The sequence below is a fragment of the Hyla sarda genome, chromosome 2, assembly GCF_029499605.1.
Source record: "Hyla sarda isolate aHylSar1 chromosome 2, aHylSar1.hap1, whole genome shotgun sequence".
Taxonomy (NCBI): Eukaryota; Metazoa; Chordata; class Amphibia; order Anura; family Hylidae; genus Hyla; species Hyla sarda.
In genome coordinates this window covers 90,056,382-90,074,340 of record NC_079190.1, presented here as the reverse complement: position 1 = coordinate 90,074,340, position 17,959 = coordinate 90,056,382, and the positions used below count along the sequence as shown (strand labels likewise).

The following is a 17,959-nucleotide window of genomic DNA, read 5'->3' as shown; positions in this document are numbered from 1 at the left end:
TTGTTAGGGATATGGACAATGGCGGCTCCTCTATGCTTGGCACTTCTATGATATATAGCAGTGGTCTCCAAACTGCTATCCTCCAGATGTTGCAAAACTACAACTCCCAGCAAGCCAGGACAGCCGTTGGCTGTCCGGGCATGCTGGGAGTTGTAGTTTTGCAACATCTAAAGGGCTGCAGTTTGCAGACCACTGTGCTCATTGTTTTTAAGACCACTGAACTCATTGGTACTACCAGTCAATGGCTGTCCGGGCAAACTGGGAATTGTGGTTTTGCAACAACTATAAGACGGCAGTTTGGAGACCGGTGGACTCATTGATGCTGTTTGGTTTAAAGATTACTGAACTCATTGGTGCTTACGGCAAAAGGCTGTCCGAGCATGCTGGGAGTTGTAGTTATGCAACATCTATAGGGCCGCAGTTTGGAGACCACTAAACTCATTGGTTCATGTAAATGGTTGTTGTGTAATATTGCATTAATCTAAGGCTGCATTCACACAACGATTGCAGCCTAAGGTTGCCGGATCCGGCAGGGGGAGGGGAAAACCGGGCGCTCCTGTACCCCAGCCGGACCGGCGCTGAAATCCATTCACATTAATGAGCCGACCAGAGTCAAACAGCTACTCCGGTCGGCCCATTTCTGCCCCGTATCCGGTTTTGTGACCGGACCTAAAACCGTAGTATACTACGGTTTTAGGTCTGGTCACAAAACCCGGTTTTCCCCTCCCCAGCCGTATCCGGTAAACGGAGGCTGCAATCGTGGTGTGAATGCAGCCTAAGATAACAGCTTAAAGTGTTGGCAGCAGATGAAAAAAATTATAATAATCCACACGGATAAGAGCACCATGGCTGTAATGTTATTGTCTGCTTTATGCAACCTAAAAGGATTGTCCAGGAATAGAAACCCAGAGCTAATTTCTTCAAAAACTGGGCCACCCCGGTCCTCAGGTTGTGTGTGGTATTGCAGCTCTGCTCCATTGAAGTGAATGGAGACAAGTTATAATACCACACACAACCTGAGGACAAAGGTGGCACTGTTTTTAGAAGAAATTAGCTCTGGGTTTCTATTCCTGGAAAACTCCTTTAACGCATGACAATAGTAATCAACTTACCTGCTTTAGTGCCACGGCTACAGCCGCTATCGCATGGTTATGAGGACCTCCCTGGATGGAAGGGAAAACTGAAAAGTTGATTTTATCTTCAAAGTTGTAAAGAATTTCTTTTCCAGTTTTCTTATCCACCGATTTCACACCTTTACGGTAAAATATCAGTCCAGACCTAATAATAAAAATTAAAAAATTAACTAAAGTCGTTATTCATAGAAACATAGAATGTGTCGGCAGATAAGAACCATTTGGCCCATCTAGTCTGCCCAATAATCTGAATCCTATCAATAGTCCCTGGCCCTATCTTATATGAAGGATAGCCTTATGCTTATCCCATGCATGTTTACACTCCTTCATTGTATTAGCAGTGACCACTTCTGCAGGAAGGCTATTCCATGCATCCACCACTCTCTCAGTAAATACTTCCAAATATTACTGCTTAAACCTTTGCCTCTCTAATTTAAAGCGCACACGCTCTTCCTTGGTGACCAAAAATGAGCCTACCTCACTAACTCACCCTATTCAGCTCATTGAAATGAATGGGGTCCCGCAGGAATACAGCATCAGGCTATAAGCATGATGTATATACCCGTATTTTCCGTCATATAAGACGACTATAAGACGACTTATTAACCCCGTCAAATGTTCTCAAAAGTCGAGTGTCGTCTTATACGCCGGGTGCTGCAGTTGGCCGGGACGCCCGGGGTATGGATTACCCATATCCCGGGCATCCCGGCCGAGCATAACTTCCCCTATCAGATTCGGGACATCCCTGTGTCCCGAAAGATCTTTTCGGGACACAAGGTTGTCCCGGTTACCTTTCTGTGGCCCTGCGTTAAATTTAAAAACGCAGGGGCTGCCGGGTGGTAGCGCACGCAGGGATGTCACTGACATGCCGTGGGTGCGCCCATAGCAACAGCAGAGCGGACGCACGGGCATCACAAGTTACCAGCGGCACGTCATCTTCGGTGCAACGACCACTGCTCCTCTGGTCCCGGGACCTACTGCTATGGCCTATAGGCCATAGCAGTAGATCGTGACACCAGACCGGAGAAGCGGTAGTCAGAGCACTGAAGTGGGGCAGTACAAGGACATACAGCCTCCAGCCATACACTGTGTATGGCTGAAGGCTGTATGTCTGTGGGGTCCACTGCCTACCAAATGTGGGGGGGAACTATACTGTCAACCTAATGTGGAGAGAACTATACTGCCAACCTAATGTGGGGAACCTACAACCTAATGTGGGGGAAACTATACTGCCAACCTAATGTAGGGGGAAACTATACTGCCAACCTAATGTGGGGGAGAAACTATACTGCCAACCTAATGTAGGGGGGAAACTATACTGCCAACCTAATGTGTGTGGAGGGGAGGCGCTATACTGCCAGCCTAATGTGGGGGGGGGGGGGGGGGGAACTATACTGCCAGCCTAATGTGGGGGAACTACCACCTAATGTGGGGAACTATACTGCCAACTTAATGTGGGGGAACTATGCTGACAACCTAATGTGGGGGAACTATGTTGACAACCTAATGTTGGGGAACTATGATGACAACCTAATGTGGAGGAACTATACTGCCAGCCTAATGTGGAGGAACTATGCTGACAACGTAGTGTGGGGTAACTATTGTAAGGTAGAGGGGTAGTCTTATACGGCGAACACACACACAGAGATATATATAGATATATATAGATATATATAGATATATAGATATATATATATATATATATATATATATATATAAAAACCAGATACAGGCGCAGCACTCCAACAAAATAAGTGATTTAATGTCTCATGTCAGCATTACTGACATGAGACATTAAATCACTTATTTTGTTGGAGTGCTGCGCCTGTATCTGGTTTTTATCTTGGATGGACTCTGATCAAGTCCTTTGGGACGCTGGCACCAATTTTTTGGTTGGACTGGATAAGTAGTGCTGCTTTATTTTGGGATTATATATATATATATATATATATATATATATATATATATATATATATATACACACACACACACACACACACACTAGCTGAGTACACGGCATTACCCGGTTTTTCCTTCCTAATCATTGTTGTGGAGGAAAATCAACACAGGAAGCTTCTGACTTCATATCCCATCCTCATATATTGTTGTCATATCCCGTCCTCCTATCCCGTCCTCCTACCCCGACCCATAATATGTGCACCAGGTATTGAAATATCTCCAGCCGTACGGAAGTTATGTAGGAACATACATTTCTCATTGATTTGCATGGCACTTTAAACAAAAACCCCGACCCTCACAAATGGGGGTAGTTAAGGGTTAAATTAACTATCCTATATTTTAAGTGGACATATAAGTAACATGTGACCAAGTATTATTGAAATATCTCCAGCCGTTTGGAAGTTATGCAGTAACCTATAATTCCCATAGATTTGTATGGGACTTTAAACAAAAACCCCGACCCTGGCAAATGGGGGTGAGTAAGGGGTTAAATTACCTACCTTATGTTTGTTGTTGCCATATAAGTAACATGTGTGCCAAGTTGCACGTTAATATCTTTAGCCGTTTGGATGTGATGCTGGAACATACACACATACATACACATACACACAGTGGGGCGATTTATCAAAACCTGTCCAGAGGAAAAGTTGCCCAGTTACCCATAGCAACCATTCAGCTTGCTGCCTTCATTTTTAACAAGGCCTTAGCAAAATGAAATAAGAAATCTGATGCTATGGGCAACTGGGCAACTTTTCCTTTGCACAGGTTTTCATAAATCTCCCCCATTGAGTTAATATATACACACATATTATAAATATATTCTCAATGTGTGTGTGTGTGTGTGTGTGTGTGTGTGTATATATGTTCCAGCATCACGTCCAAACATATTAACATGAAACTTGGCACACATGTTACTTATATGTCAACAACAAACATAGGATAGGTGATTTAACCCTTACTCACCCCCATTTGCCTGGGTCGGGGTTTTTGTTTAAAGTCCCATACAAGTCTATGGGAAATATATGTTACAACATAACTTCCAAACAGTTGGAGATATTTTGATACTTTGTCACATGTTACTTATATGTCCACTTAAAATATAGGATAGTTAATTTAACCCTTAACTACCCCCATTTGAAAGGGTCAGGGTTTTTGTTTAAAGTTCCATGCAAATCAATGGGAAATGTATGTTCCCACATAATACCTGGTACACATATTACTTATATGTCAAATAAAAAGATGGTAAGGGTTAATTTAACTTACACCCTTACATAAAAGATGGGTTTTTGTTTCAAGTCCCATGCGAGTATATGGGACTTCCGGTACCTTACTCCACAAGCTCCGTTCTGCATCTCCTGGTGAATGTGTCAATCCGGCTTGCAAGCCACATCCCATTTCACAAAGCAAGGAGGTCGGGATAGGAGGTCATTATAAGGGGAAGGGATATGTGGGGAAGGGGATATGTGGGGAAGGGGATATGTGGGGAAGGGGATATGTGGGGAAGGGGATATGTGGGGAAGGGGATATGTGGGGAAGGGGATATGTGGGGAAGGGGATATGTGGGGAAGGGGATATGTGGGGAAGGGGATATGTGGGGAAGGGGATATGTGGGGAAGGGGATATGTGGGGAAGGGGATATGTGGGGAAGGGGATATGTGGGGAAGGGGATATGTGGGGAAGGGGATATGTGGGGAAGGGGATATGTGGGGAAGGGGATATGTGGGGAAGGGGATATGTGGGGAAGGGGATATGTGGGGAAGGGGATATGTGGGGAAGGGGATATGTGGGGAAGGGGATATGTGGGGAAGGGGATATGACAACAATATATGGGGATGGGATATGAAGTCAAATGCGTAGTGGATACATGGAATAGCCTTCCTGCAAAAGTTGTCGCTGCAAATACAGTGAAGGAGTCCATGCATGGGATAAGCATAAGGCTTCATATAAGATAGGGCCAGGGTCTATTGATAGGATTCAGAATATTGGGCAGACTAGATGGGCCAAATGGTTCTCATCTGCCGACACATTCTATGTATTTATGGATAGGCGGTCGGGGTATGACAATATATGGGGATGGGAGATGAAGTCAAATGCCCCCCCCCCCCCTTTAGACCGCAGGGCCCTCCTTTAGACTGCAGCCCCACCCTTGTAGACAGCTCACCTGCAGCTGTCATGTCGGGGGCTGACTCTCCGCTGCCCCGTTCTCCCGTCCACATCACGTTGTGCTATGGAGGACCATGTGACACACACGTCACTCTGCTTCCTCCGTAACGTTACGCCGGGCGCAGAGGAGGAGGTGGAGTGACGTGTATGTCACATGGTCCTCCATAGGACAACGTGATGCGGACGGGAGAACGGGGCAGCAGAGCGGCAGCCCCCGACAGAGAACAGCTGTAGGTGAGCTGTCTACAAGGGTGGGGGGCTGCGGTCTAAAGGGGGGCCCTGCTGCCACCACCCGACATCTCCCCACTGCTGCCTTGCTCCTAGCGCACCGCCGGGACAGGTCTATTCTCTGCTGCTCATCTCTGTACCCGACAGAGATGAGCAGCAGAGAATGTACAACTCCCAGCAGTGCGCTGATTGCACAAGGAGCAGGGCAGCGGCTGAGACATGTCGGCTTCATTCATTCATTCACTGACGCCACTGACGGCAGACAACAAATCGAGCGATTATTCGATAACGGGATTCGTCGACAACGGATCCAGTTATCGATTTTAATCGATTACATCGATTAATCGTTGCAGACCTACATTATATATATATCTACATATATAATCAGCCAGTTATTAATTCCTTCCATCAGATCCGGCTGCCGTACCCCGTACATTTTGATTTACAATGCTTCGATCCGGGAAAGCTGGGAATTTTAGTTTTGCAACATCTGGAGGGCCACAACTGGGTGTTTTGCTACCCACTGACTTCAATGGGTAGGAAAATACGCAGCAGCAAATATGTAGCAAAATACATCATGTGTGACTCTACCCTAATGCTATATTAGAAAGGGAAAAAAAAGCTCAATATAACATATGCTGCTGTGCTAGTATATTCCTATAACCTTTCTTCAGTCTACAAATCAGTGGTCTCCAAAATGTGACCCTCCAGCTGTTGCAAAACTACAACTCCCAGCATGCCCAGAGGGCCAAAGGAGAGACGGATCGTCAGTGATGAGTCCCAAATTGTTGCTACTCTTGATGCTATGACTGCTAATTTTTCAGAGAGGGTACCCCCAAAAAAATGGTTTCACACTAAGTCGAACACACTTACAGTAGAGCGTAAGACATTGATTTATGATACCTCAGTTAAAATCATCTGATAACCGTATTGCTTTTGTGTCCCAATTCAACGATCAATCTACTGCTATTTCTCGCAACAATAAACAACAACGGAACATTCTACAACGTGCCATCCCTGATATTCCTGAGTTTCAAGCATATCCACTGATGTCCTTTAGACGAGCACCAAATCTGCGTGACAAGTTAGTAAATGCTGATATTTCCACTAAAACTACCACAGGGCAATGATATTTGACACTGCATTAATTGCCCTAAAATGCTGAAAGGCCACTCTTTCACACATCCAAGTACTGGTAAAGTCTAGAACATCAGACACTATTTAACATGTACTTCCAGTTTTGTTGTTTACATTTTATTGTGTACATGCAACCTTCTATATATTGGCGAGACTACTGGTGAATTTCGTGTAAGGTTTAATCAACAGAACGAATCTCAAGTCACGTTCAGTGTGGCCGGCCTCCACAAAATGTTTAGGTACTGGAAGGTCGAGCCTAACACAATACGCAAAGTTAGGCTCGACCTTCCAGTACCTAAACATTTTGTGGAGGCCGGCCACACTGAACGTGACTTGAGATTCGTTCTCATAGACCACATTCCACCACCTAAAAGAGGAGGTGATCGCAAAGTGGATTTATGACCTTCAGTCTCTTCGGCCTCATGGTCGGAATGTAGATTTTCCTATTGTGAATATTGTATTAACTGTCTTCTCCTACACGCGAGGTCTTGTAAATTGTTCACCCCAGTTATGCTGGATTTATACTTTGCTGTTATTTTAGATTTTAATCTCCTCTGTTTTACTCTTCTTACAGAGATGGCGAGAACATTAAGCTACAACTCCTTTATTTCAAGAAAGGGCCAATGATCAGCTGGGATTCTGTTTACATACAGCTATTTATGGTGTTGGGCATGGCTCTTTTGTTATTGTTTCTAGGTCAAGACAGGTCATCAGGAGCAGGGGCCACGTATGAATGACTCTGGTGTGTGGGATACTTCTGGCTTGTGCCACCTTCAGTGAATGGGTATCGGGAAGATCATCGAGTCCCCTTCCTATGGTCGGGACATCTGTGTTATCCACTTGCCTCCACCTAGGACATATCACATGCCCCGGTGCTGGAGGCTCATACCCTGAGATGGGTCCAGATTTCTCCGTGCATTGTCCTCCATGCATGACTTGTATGTATTAAAAATGACCCCTATCATTTGTATGTTGCTCCATTTAGACCTGCCTCTCCCTTTATTCTTTATTTCATTTGTTCCCCACTGCTGTCCAGCCATGACAGCTATCCTCCTCTACCAGTTGTTATATTTATTTCTATTGACTGCCGTTCATTACATATTGTGGCATCTTTTACTGGTTGTCCATATGCTGCTGCCCTTAGTTGAGCCAGTCGCCCCAGTGCGCTTGCGCACACGTTCTGATAGCTTGTGCCAATATCTAACATGTCAGCGCAGCTTTTCACTTCCGGCTGATCCTCTAGCCCAGTTTACTTCCAGTTAACGCCTGGAGTGCACTTGTCGCATGGTGACGACGGCACCGCTGGCGTCTCTGCCTTGTCATGCAGTACCCGCCCAGAGTCTGTCTGTCTGTCTGTCTCTCTCCTTGTACTGTAAATTCACATGATTTTTGTATTGATTGCATTCTTTGCACTTTGTTATTATCCTGATGCAAATGAGTGATTTAACTGATGATGTCACTTCCGTAACCATATTTATACCACCTCACTTGCACTGTGTAATTGCTTGAGAAAGGCTGCTTGTTAGCAGCTGAAACGTTGCGCTGTACACTACGATGGAATAAACGCTACCTACACTTTCCACAACTTTAGAGTGCTGCAGTGATCTACTTATGTGAATGTCTGGAGTCCTGTGACCTAGGATCCCCACTGAGTTGCACCTACCTATCATCCTACTTGATGGTGTGCTGTTACATACACATATATGTACACACACACACACACACAGACATATACATACACATACATACACACACACACACACACATATACATATATATATATATATATATATATATATATATATATATATACACACAGACAACATGAGAAGCCCCTTTTTACCACCTATATACTGTCTAGATCAACAATGTAATTAATTACATAAAAAGGACTTGACCCCAGGTTCCTTTTATGTCCAACAATATGCACCAATCTGCAAAACTACAACTCACATGCTGGGAGTTGTAGTTTTACAACATCTGGAGGGCCACAGTTTAGAGAGCATTTATCTACATAATAGAAAGGCTTTAAGCACATATATAATTAAAATCTAGAGAAGCCTGGGACAAGGAAATATAGTGAATTAATATAATATCTACTTTTACCACCTACATACTGTCTAGATCAAAAATGTAATTACATAAATAGGACTTGACCCCAGGTTCCTTATACGTCAAGCAATGTTGCGAGCGGCCTGGGCCACCGATCTGCTGCATGCTACATATAGGACACTATGCAGCTTGGCTGTCGCATTCCACTTTGCCTTCCTTGGCAGACATAAGGCATTTTGTACGAGCGGCGGGGATGCATCCAGCAGAGCTCTGGAGCAGAGAAAGGGTGAATGAAGCCCAGCGTGAGGACTGCGGAGCCCTGCTGCTCTGTTTCACAGTGTTTCCTGCTTCATGCGCCACTCCAGGGTGTGAAACTGACGGAAGCAAAGAGAGGTGCCAAAAAATAATAATACCAAAAAAAATCGGAAGATCAGGAGAAAGCAGAGGAGGTGAGGGCAAAGCCGTACGGGAGCCCAGACCCTGTTTGCTAATTGCTTTGATTGGAAGGTGAAGAGAGCAGCATGAAGAAATGCTGGCAGTGTTCACACCACCGCACTGACATTATAAGAACTCAACCTACCGGGTAGCACGCAGCTGACGGCAAAAACACTGCTACCTTTATTATTAGAATCCGCTCTTGTTAACCCCTTAAGGACCCGGGCTTTTTCCATTCTTTGCACTTTAGTTTTTTCCTCCTTAACTTTAAAATCATAACTCTTAATTTTGCACCTAAAATTCCATATTATGGCTTATTTTTTGCTCCACCAATTCTACTTTGCAATGACAGTCATTTTACCAGAAAATCCAGGGTGAAACAGAAAAAAAAAAAATACACTGTGCGACAAAATTTAAGAAAAAATGCAAATTTTGTAGGTCCATATGGTTAAAATGATACTCTACCTATAAAGGTTTGATTTTGCCTTACCTCTAGAAAAAAAAATCATAACTACATGCACGAAGATTCTTATTTTTATTAGGGAAGGGGTTAATTCCTCATTAGTATCTTTTTTTTTCTCTATGTTATAGCTATAACAGGCATTACATTGATTCCTAACACTGATCATTGCCATAGAACTATATGCGGATGATCACTGTTATAAGGGTTTGACTTCTCCTGCCTGGATCTCAGGCATGGACACCGAGGAAGCAGGTAGGGGACCTTCCTTCGGCGTCCTAGATGATCGGGACACCGTAATGTTCCCGATCAGCCCGACTGAGCTGCCGGGATGCAATTTTCTCAACTTTAGACGCGGCAATCAACTTTGATCGTCGCATCTAAAGGGTTAATAGCGTGCAGCACATGATCAGTGCCGCATGCTATTAGCCCAGGGTCCCGGTTTTCATTAGCCGCCGGGACCGACCCACGTGACCCCGCGTTAAGACATTAAAAGCCGGAAACTAAATAAAAATATGCACTTGTAGCTCCCAGTGTAGAAAAATAAATGAAATAAAAATATCGAACATAGTAGCGAGGACTGATGTCAGCTTCCAGGAAAGGAGAGGACGATGTGTTTGTAGTCAGCTGCATCATTATTCCATGAAAAGTCATAGAAACTTAAAACAGAGGGTTTCCAGCTGTTGCAAAACTAAACTCCCAGCATGCCCGGGCATACTGGGAGTTGCAGTTTTGCAACGGCCGGAGGCATGCTGTTTGGAAAACACTGACTTAGGAGATTGTCATTAGAAAATGGCCCCATGGTCCATAGAGTCTGCCCTTAAAATGGGCACTCATTAAAATCATGTTTTGCTATTGCACTCCTTTCTAATGTAAAAAAAAAAAGTTTTCTATGTGTTTTTTTTTTTTTAAGCTGCCTCTAGGTGTCTCCCTACTTGTCCAGAGCACATTTTCCTCCCCATCTCTTGCACATACATTAGACTCCTGCCGGCCTTAATCAGGAAATTCAGCCTGGAGTGCAGCCTTAGCCAATCATAGCTCATCTCACACACTGAACTCCTCTGGGCTGTGTAGCAGAGTGAGGGAGGAAGTTCTCCCCTGTATGGCTTCAGATGATGTCACGCCTGTTGGGGACCGCCCTTTCCCAGTCAGTGAATCTGCCTGAGACTGAGTAGACAATACAGAACTATATCAAGGTAAAAAACTAAATGATAAAAATAAAGGCAGGGGGTGGTTTATCATGATGGGGGCAGTGAACAGGGAGGATTATAAAATTTAACAAGATCACAACAGTTACGCTTTAAAGTTTTCTCCAGTCCTTTTAGCTTAGGACAGATTGATGTTTATACCAGGCAGGAATGAGTTTACTAACATTCCTGAAAAGTTAGTTCCAAGCATCTACTATTCTTTCAGTAAAATAAGATTTTCTCACACTACTTCTGCAGAATTAGGCTATAAGAACCCAGCACAGAACAGCACAGCCCCTTGACCAGGTAGTCACTTCCCTAAAAGGGGAGTGAAGTCAGGCTCTAGCAGGTATGTACAGATTGAGGGTAAAAAGCCCTATAATTTCCCATTCATTTTTTTTTTATTTTTTTTTTTAACTTATGCTCAGGATGAGCCAGATCTAATTGGTGGGGTCAGACATCGGGCACCATCCAAATAGTCGCTCAATTAAAAAGTCCTTGGAAAATCCCTTTAGGAAAATGGGACCAACATAAAAATATATATATAAAAAAAATTAAAATAAAATAAAAAAGATGTGCTGGTTATTGATAAAAGGGCAGGTTTATCAAACCTTGTTTAGAGGAAGAGTGGTGCAGTTACCCATGGCAACCAATTAGATTGCTTCTTAAATTTTTCACAGGTCTCTAAAAATAAAAGCAGCAACTGCACCACTCTTCCTCTACACAGTTTTTGATAAATCTCCCCCAGGGTGTCTTATCTGTGTGCAACTATAATACAAAGCAGGCCCCCCCCTCCTTCCGCCCCTTATGAATAGTAGGGGTGTGAGTGTTTATTCATCTGTATTTTGCTCCTGTACAACCAGCCCTTAGTTAGCATTGTGGCTGACTTGTATTATAGTGGGTATAGGAACCTAACCTGCCCTTGTATCCGTAACCAGTAAGTGTGGCCCTCTTTCTGTGATTTTTTAAATAGAAAATCCCAGAGTAGCAAAATCGGCAGCAGAAAATAAGCCAGAAAATAAGCCGCAAAATATGCAGACACTGTACGTGTGAACTTACCCTTTTTTGGGTGGGGGATGTTCCATTAAAGGGGTACTCCACCCCTAAACATGTTATCTCCTATCAAAAGGATAGGGAACAGCATGTCTAATCATGGGGGGTCCAGTCTGGGGATTCAGTGATAGTAATGTCATGCCACTCCCCCTCCATTCATGTCTATGGGAGGGGTTGTGACGGCTCTGTACTATCAGTCAAACCCCTTCCCATAGACATGAATGCAGAGGACGTGGCGTGACGCCAGGATCACAGAAACCCCAGGCTTCCGTGCCCGTAGTACCAGCCCGTAGATCTGGCCGCTGGAACATGCAATCCCCTATCCTTTGGATAGGGGATAACATGTCTAGGGGCAGAGTACCCCCTTTAATGGAAAAAGCTGCAACATCAATAGTTTAATATTCTTTGCAGCAATTTATATGACCATTACATATAAACTGAACTTAGTCACTGGGAGTGTAAACTCCTGAAAAGCCCTGTGCATAGGGTAGTCTGAGATGCAACACATGTGTGGGGTAACCACACTTGACTTCCCTTTTGCCAAGTTAGCCGATGACTATATGAAACATATGTTCGCTAATAAAGCAAAGAATACAGTTTGCAGAAATGCATTGGTACAAGTTAGATAACTGCATATTAGGTTTCTGTATAAGCCACAGGTGATGCCTCTAGTGGCGGGTATGATAGGGTCTTAGAAGGGTTATTTAGGGATAAAGTGGTGGGTCCTTTCCAAAACAGGTGCTCCACTTAGCGAGTCAGGAGGAAGGATCAGAACCAGAAAGAATATTAGTTTCCACCTCTCATTGCCCAGGTCTTACTGAAGCCATACCTCCAGGAAGATTTTGTTCCGTATGCTTGGAGCAGGTCGGGGAGTCGTGGCCATGTCACGGCCATGCCCCTCGTGATGTCACGCCCCACCCCCTCAATGCAAGTCTATGGGAGGGGGCGTAGCGGATGCCACACCCCTCCCATAGACTTGCATTGAGGTGGGGCGTGACATCACGAGGGGCATGGCTGTGACATCCCAACCCCGCCGCCCGCACCCAGCACTCTAAACAAATGCCTGCTGCACAGAGATCGCGGGCCCCCCCACCCCGATCAGACATCTTATCCCCTATCCTTTGGATAGGGGATAAGATGTCTAGGGGTGGAGTATTTCTTTAACCACAGTGACTTTATACCCCCTGGAATAGAAGAGATTGCTTGGAAGAAAAGATCCACACCCGAATAAGAGGACACTTGGACCCAATCATGTGACCCCCTATACAACAAATGAGAAAAGGTCAGGAAGGGTGTAACAACTGATTTATTGGAGCTTTTTAGTTACCGATTGTTTTGGATAATGGAAGATATTTGCCTTGAGGCTGTACATAATTGCAAATGGTGCAACCTTAATGGTTTGACAGTAATCTCAGTATGTCATTTTCCAATTTTTTTAAAGAACTTGAGGGTTACTAATACCAACAACACCTAAACCCTGCTCTGTACAAGCATCTAAACAAGCTCAGTAACACAGATTGTTAAATATATTCAAAATGTAATATTCTTTATAGAAAATACATTTCAATTTTACCTGGCTCCTCGGAGAGTCTTGTGGGTTGTAGTGGTGACCACATCGGCATGATCAAAAGGAGATGGAATAACTCTCGCTGCTACAAGACCACTGATGTGTGCCATGTCAGCCAGTAGGTACGCCTTCACGTCATCACATATCTGTAAGCAAGAAAAGGTTGTGAAAGATCTGCAAACATCTAAAATGCCACTGTATGTGGTCAAGAGATCCTGTGCTGTATATGAACTATTAAAAAACTTCCAAAGTTCTCAAGTACATGTGGCCCCTGCTTGTATGAACACAATAATTAATACCAAGCAAGTGCTAGCAGCTGTAAATTGTAGTAAACTTGGTGCATGGGGTGGCCACACTCCTTCAGTGAAAAACCACTCATCTTTACCAAGCGCTGCCCCAGACTGGCACAAATTCTGCCTTTGTATCTAAACGAGATTGTATTTTCTTGTCCCAATGTGACATTGTGAAGAATTGCAACCCCGCCCGTTTTGCACCCCTATACTATGTATTCTATACCAACCAGAGTCTCAAGAAAAGGTATAGTACATGCATTATTGCACAAAATTGAATTTGTTTTCCACACCTCAGATACAAGATACAGCTACTTTGCAAACTTTCCACTGTAACTTAATCTTTAAATGGGCACTCTGCTGCTCAGATGTTACGCCCCCTCCCATAGACTTGCATTGAGGGTGTGGGGCGTGACGTCATAGCTCCCGGCGCAGTCTTCAGCTTACGGAACAATTTGTTCCAAATGCTGAGCACCTCTTTAATTGTCCTTGTTTTACCATTTCGGAATTAAGATCAATTCTGCTTCCATAAGAATTTAGTCTTAATTCAGTCTTTTGAGAGCTGTAGTCTGGAGGTTCTCGGGCTGAGACTTCTCTGGTTTTCTTTATTAAAACGCCTGAGATTTTTGTGCCCAGACTGGCGATACGTTACTTAAAATAGCTTTACATTTTTTTTTCCTGGCCTATGATTTATACCCAAAGGGTCTGAAGGAAATGGAAGACTAACACAACCAAGATGCTGCACCTTATGTCGTCTTATTCAGACCAGAATTTTAGCAGAGACTTAGTGCAGCAGTTTACAAGCATGAATCAGGTCCCCCAGGTACTCGCTGCTATATTAGCTTGAATACACCATTAGCACAGTCTTACTAATGGGCTCACAAAGAGTTTCTCCACAAAGGGGGAAACAAAGGAGAATAGTAGGGATAAATAATGTTACCTTTCTCACTCTACTAATAATACGCCACACATGGGTGATGCTGACACAATGTTGTTAGAGCAAAGTGCCTTACATGGTTAGCATGGTGGGTAATAGGGACACAGAAGCTGGACTTACCATGTGCAACAGGTGTCAAATGTATATTGCACTGACAGAAAGTCTGGGATTAAAGGGGTTATCCAGGAAAAACTTTTTATATATATATATCAACTGGCTCCAGAAAGTTAAACAGATTTGTAAATTACTTCTATTAAAAACTCTTAATCCTTTCAGTACTTATGAGCTGCTGAAGTGGAGTTGTTTTTTTCTGTCTAAGTGCTCTCTGATGACACGCATGTCGGGAACTGCCCAGATTAGAAGCAAATCCCCATAGCAAACCTCTTCTACTCTATGCAGTTCCCGAGACAAGCAGAGATTAGGGATCGACCGATTATCGGTATGGTCGATATTATCGGCCGATAATCACGATTTTGGGCATTATCGGCAATTACCTTGCCGTTAAGCCGATAATGCCCCGCCCCCCGCACCGCCACCGCCCCCCCCCGTAGTGCTGGGCGGTATACCGGTATGGATTTTTGCCCATACCGGTCGGGCCCCTCCCCCACCCTCCGAGTCAATAAGAAAAAATTAAACTTACCCGTAATGGGGGTGGTCCGGGCCATACATCCTTCCTGTAGTGTGCGGCGGCATTCCGGGTGGAGGGTGAACCGGTCCGGGCTGTCCTTCTCCGGGGGTCATCTTCTCCACTCCGGGCAGGCTCCGGCCTAGTACGCTGCATAGACGCAGCTACGCCGTGACGTCAGGTGCGTCGCTGCGCACGGGCGTCACTGCGCAGCGGCGTCTATGCAGCGTACTAGGCCGGAGCCTGCCCGGAGTGGAGAAGAGGACCCCCGGAGAAGAAGGACATCCCGGACCGGTTCACCCTCCACCCGGAATGCCGCCGGACACTACAGGAAGGAAGGATGGATGGCCTGGACCACCCTGACAGGTAGGGGGAGAGAAGCGGGTGGTGGTGGTGGCGGCGGCGGCCTATGGCCCCGCAAAAGCCACTGCAGTGCATTGATTTAAAGTGATTGCTTTAAATCAATGCTCTGCAGCTGTGTTGAGGGGGGATAAATAGCCGATAACTTATACCGGAATATCGGTATAAGTTATCGGCTATCGGCCCTAACCTCCACCGATTATCGGTATCGGTCCTAAAAAACGATATCGGTCGATCCCTAGCAGAGATGTCAGTAGAGAGCACTTTTGCAAGACAGAAAACAACAACTCAACTTCAGCAGCTGATAATTATTGAAAGGATTCAGATTTTTTTTAATAGAAGTAATTTACAAATCTGTTTAACTTTCTGTAGCCAGTTGATATAAAAAAAAAAAAATAAAAAGTTTTTTCCTGGATTACCCCTTTAAGGTTATCTCCAAGACCAGCTGTTTAACTCCTTAGACAGTCCAGTCAATACAGAACGCAGCATCTATGAAGTCGGATCACGGCAAGGAGCAGCCTCTCTCATATGAACTCTTGATGTCATTGCATTTTAATGGCATCTAAGGGGGCTTAAGGGGTATTCAGAACTGGGACATTTAGGGTATATCCATGTGACCATCAGAGGTAATTAAGAAGCCGATAAGAGGTGCAGGTGAGGTGGATATGTTATATTTCCCCAAAATGAATACCTTTTAAAAAAGGCCCAAAGGTCTGCCATCTGTGTATGCTAAAGGCAGGGTTTAATAGGCTGCCTGTCAGTTTCACATATCATATTTTTCATAAAAAATGAACTGTCAGAGGTTGGTCTGAGCTGCAGCAAGAATGCCTCCAACACTACCTGCCCTGCATGACTGATTCACAGGGTTTGTTTTTTCTCACTGAGCATTGTACATCATTTATGAAGAGCAAGGAAGGATGGAGGAGGGAGGAGGCATGCATGCTGCACCAAAGCTCAACCCAGCCTCTATGACACAAACAGCCATCAACTAAGAGACAGGTATGATTTGTTTCATCAGCTATCTGCCCTTGTCTTTAGCTCTGAGCATGATATAGAGCTGACAGATAATGTTTGAAACCATAAAAGTTACTCAGAGAAAAGTAGTTCAGATGGATTTGTTACCATCTATAAAGTTTTCCATGGGCTTTATTTTATGGGAATCTCATGCATTATCCTGGCCAGCTTGGCGTTAGGTCACTGCAACCTTACTGCCAACATTGAAACTCTTGTTACGGACCACCTCATATGCTCTCTATTGAATCGGTGATACCAGAAGAGGCTATAATAAAGCTCAGGAGATGATCACCCCAAACTCCCCAAGTATGGATGTGATGCCACTATATGAATAACTGACAGTGAAATTGTGTCTGATTTTAATCCCTGTGGCAGCGATTTTCAGAAGATACAAAATGCAACGCTTATTTATAGCCTAAGTTTTGAATTCTTGCCGCATTTTTAGGTTCTCTTTGTTGATGCCAAACATTTTGCATGATAAAAACATTTATCAAACCTAGGAAATACTATAAAGTGTTATAAAATATTAACCTCTTTATACAGATGCATTATCTTTAACCAAGTTATAATGTGAACTGCAAACGTATTTAGCTACAGGGCTGGTCAGTGATAGACATCTGATTTTTTGTTTTGTTTCAGGATATTAATTTCAACAGCAACAAACTTTAATATAAAAATGTGACGAACACTGGAGATCTTTGAAAGGTCACGCACATAAAAACCAATACAGCATTAACAACAAAGCCATAAGTGACATGACTGCTGAAATATTAGTGACCTTAGATTTCTGGTGGGCCTGCCTTATTCCTGAGCTCGAGATACTGGTGGCCCTCCCACACTGCGAGTTACATCAAAACCATAATATACATAGAAAGCAAAAGGTAATACTACAATTGTACCTTGACATAGTTCTCATAACTTAAAGCATTAAAAAATAAATATATATATATATTTATTGTTCACATACCTTCCTCATCCTGGCATAATCGATCAGTCTTGCATAGGCGCTTGTCCCAGCGATGATGAGTTTTGGACGGAAGAGTCGGGCTGTCACCTCCAGTTGGTCATAGTCGATCAACCCAGTAGCTGGCTTAGAAATAAAATCCAGGTATAAATAAATGAAGGGACACAATTCTTTCTCATTGCAAAGGTTTCCCAACTAAAATGTAAAGTTCAAGCTTATGAAAATAGTACTAGCATTAACTTTTCCATTTTTTTGTAATTTAGGGCATTGGATAAGTTATCGCAACTGTTATTCACCTCAACAAGCTCCTGTGATGCATTCTTGAAATTGGTCATGTCTCCTGCAGATGGCTGCCCAGACAACAGAAACCTCCGCTACTTATCCCAATATTGTCT

The 17,959-nt window shown here is 43.9% G+C and overlaps 1 protein-coding gene across 4 annotated transcripts in view; it reads right to left on the bottom strand.

Annotated features, from left to right (window-relative positions):
* SHMT2 (serine hydroxymethyltransferase 2) overlaps positions 1 to 17,959 on the bottom strand; it is a 72,502-nt gene that overhangs the window by 16,924 nt on the left and 37,619 nt on the right. For all 4 annotated transcript variants that reach the window (XM_056562525.1, XM_056562528.1, XM_056562527.1 and 1 more), the window contains exons 6-8: positions 17,568 to 17,690; positions 13,381 to 13,520; positions 1,113 to 1,278 (exon numbers count right to left, since the gene is read on the bottom strand). In XM_056562525.1, the coding sequence (XP_056418500.1) occupies positions 1,113 to 1,278; positions 13,381 to 13,520; positions 17,568 to 17,690 (429 nt within the window). The remainder of the gene's footprint in view (positions 1 to 1,112; positions 1,279 to 13,380; positions 13,521 to 17,567; positions 17,691 to 17,959) is intronic.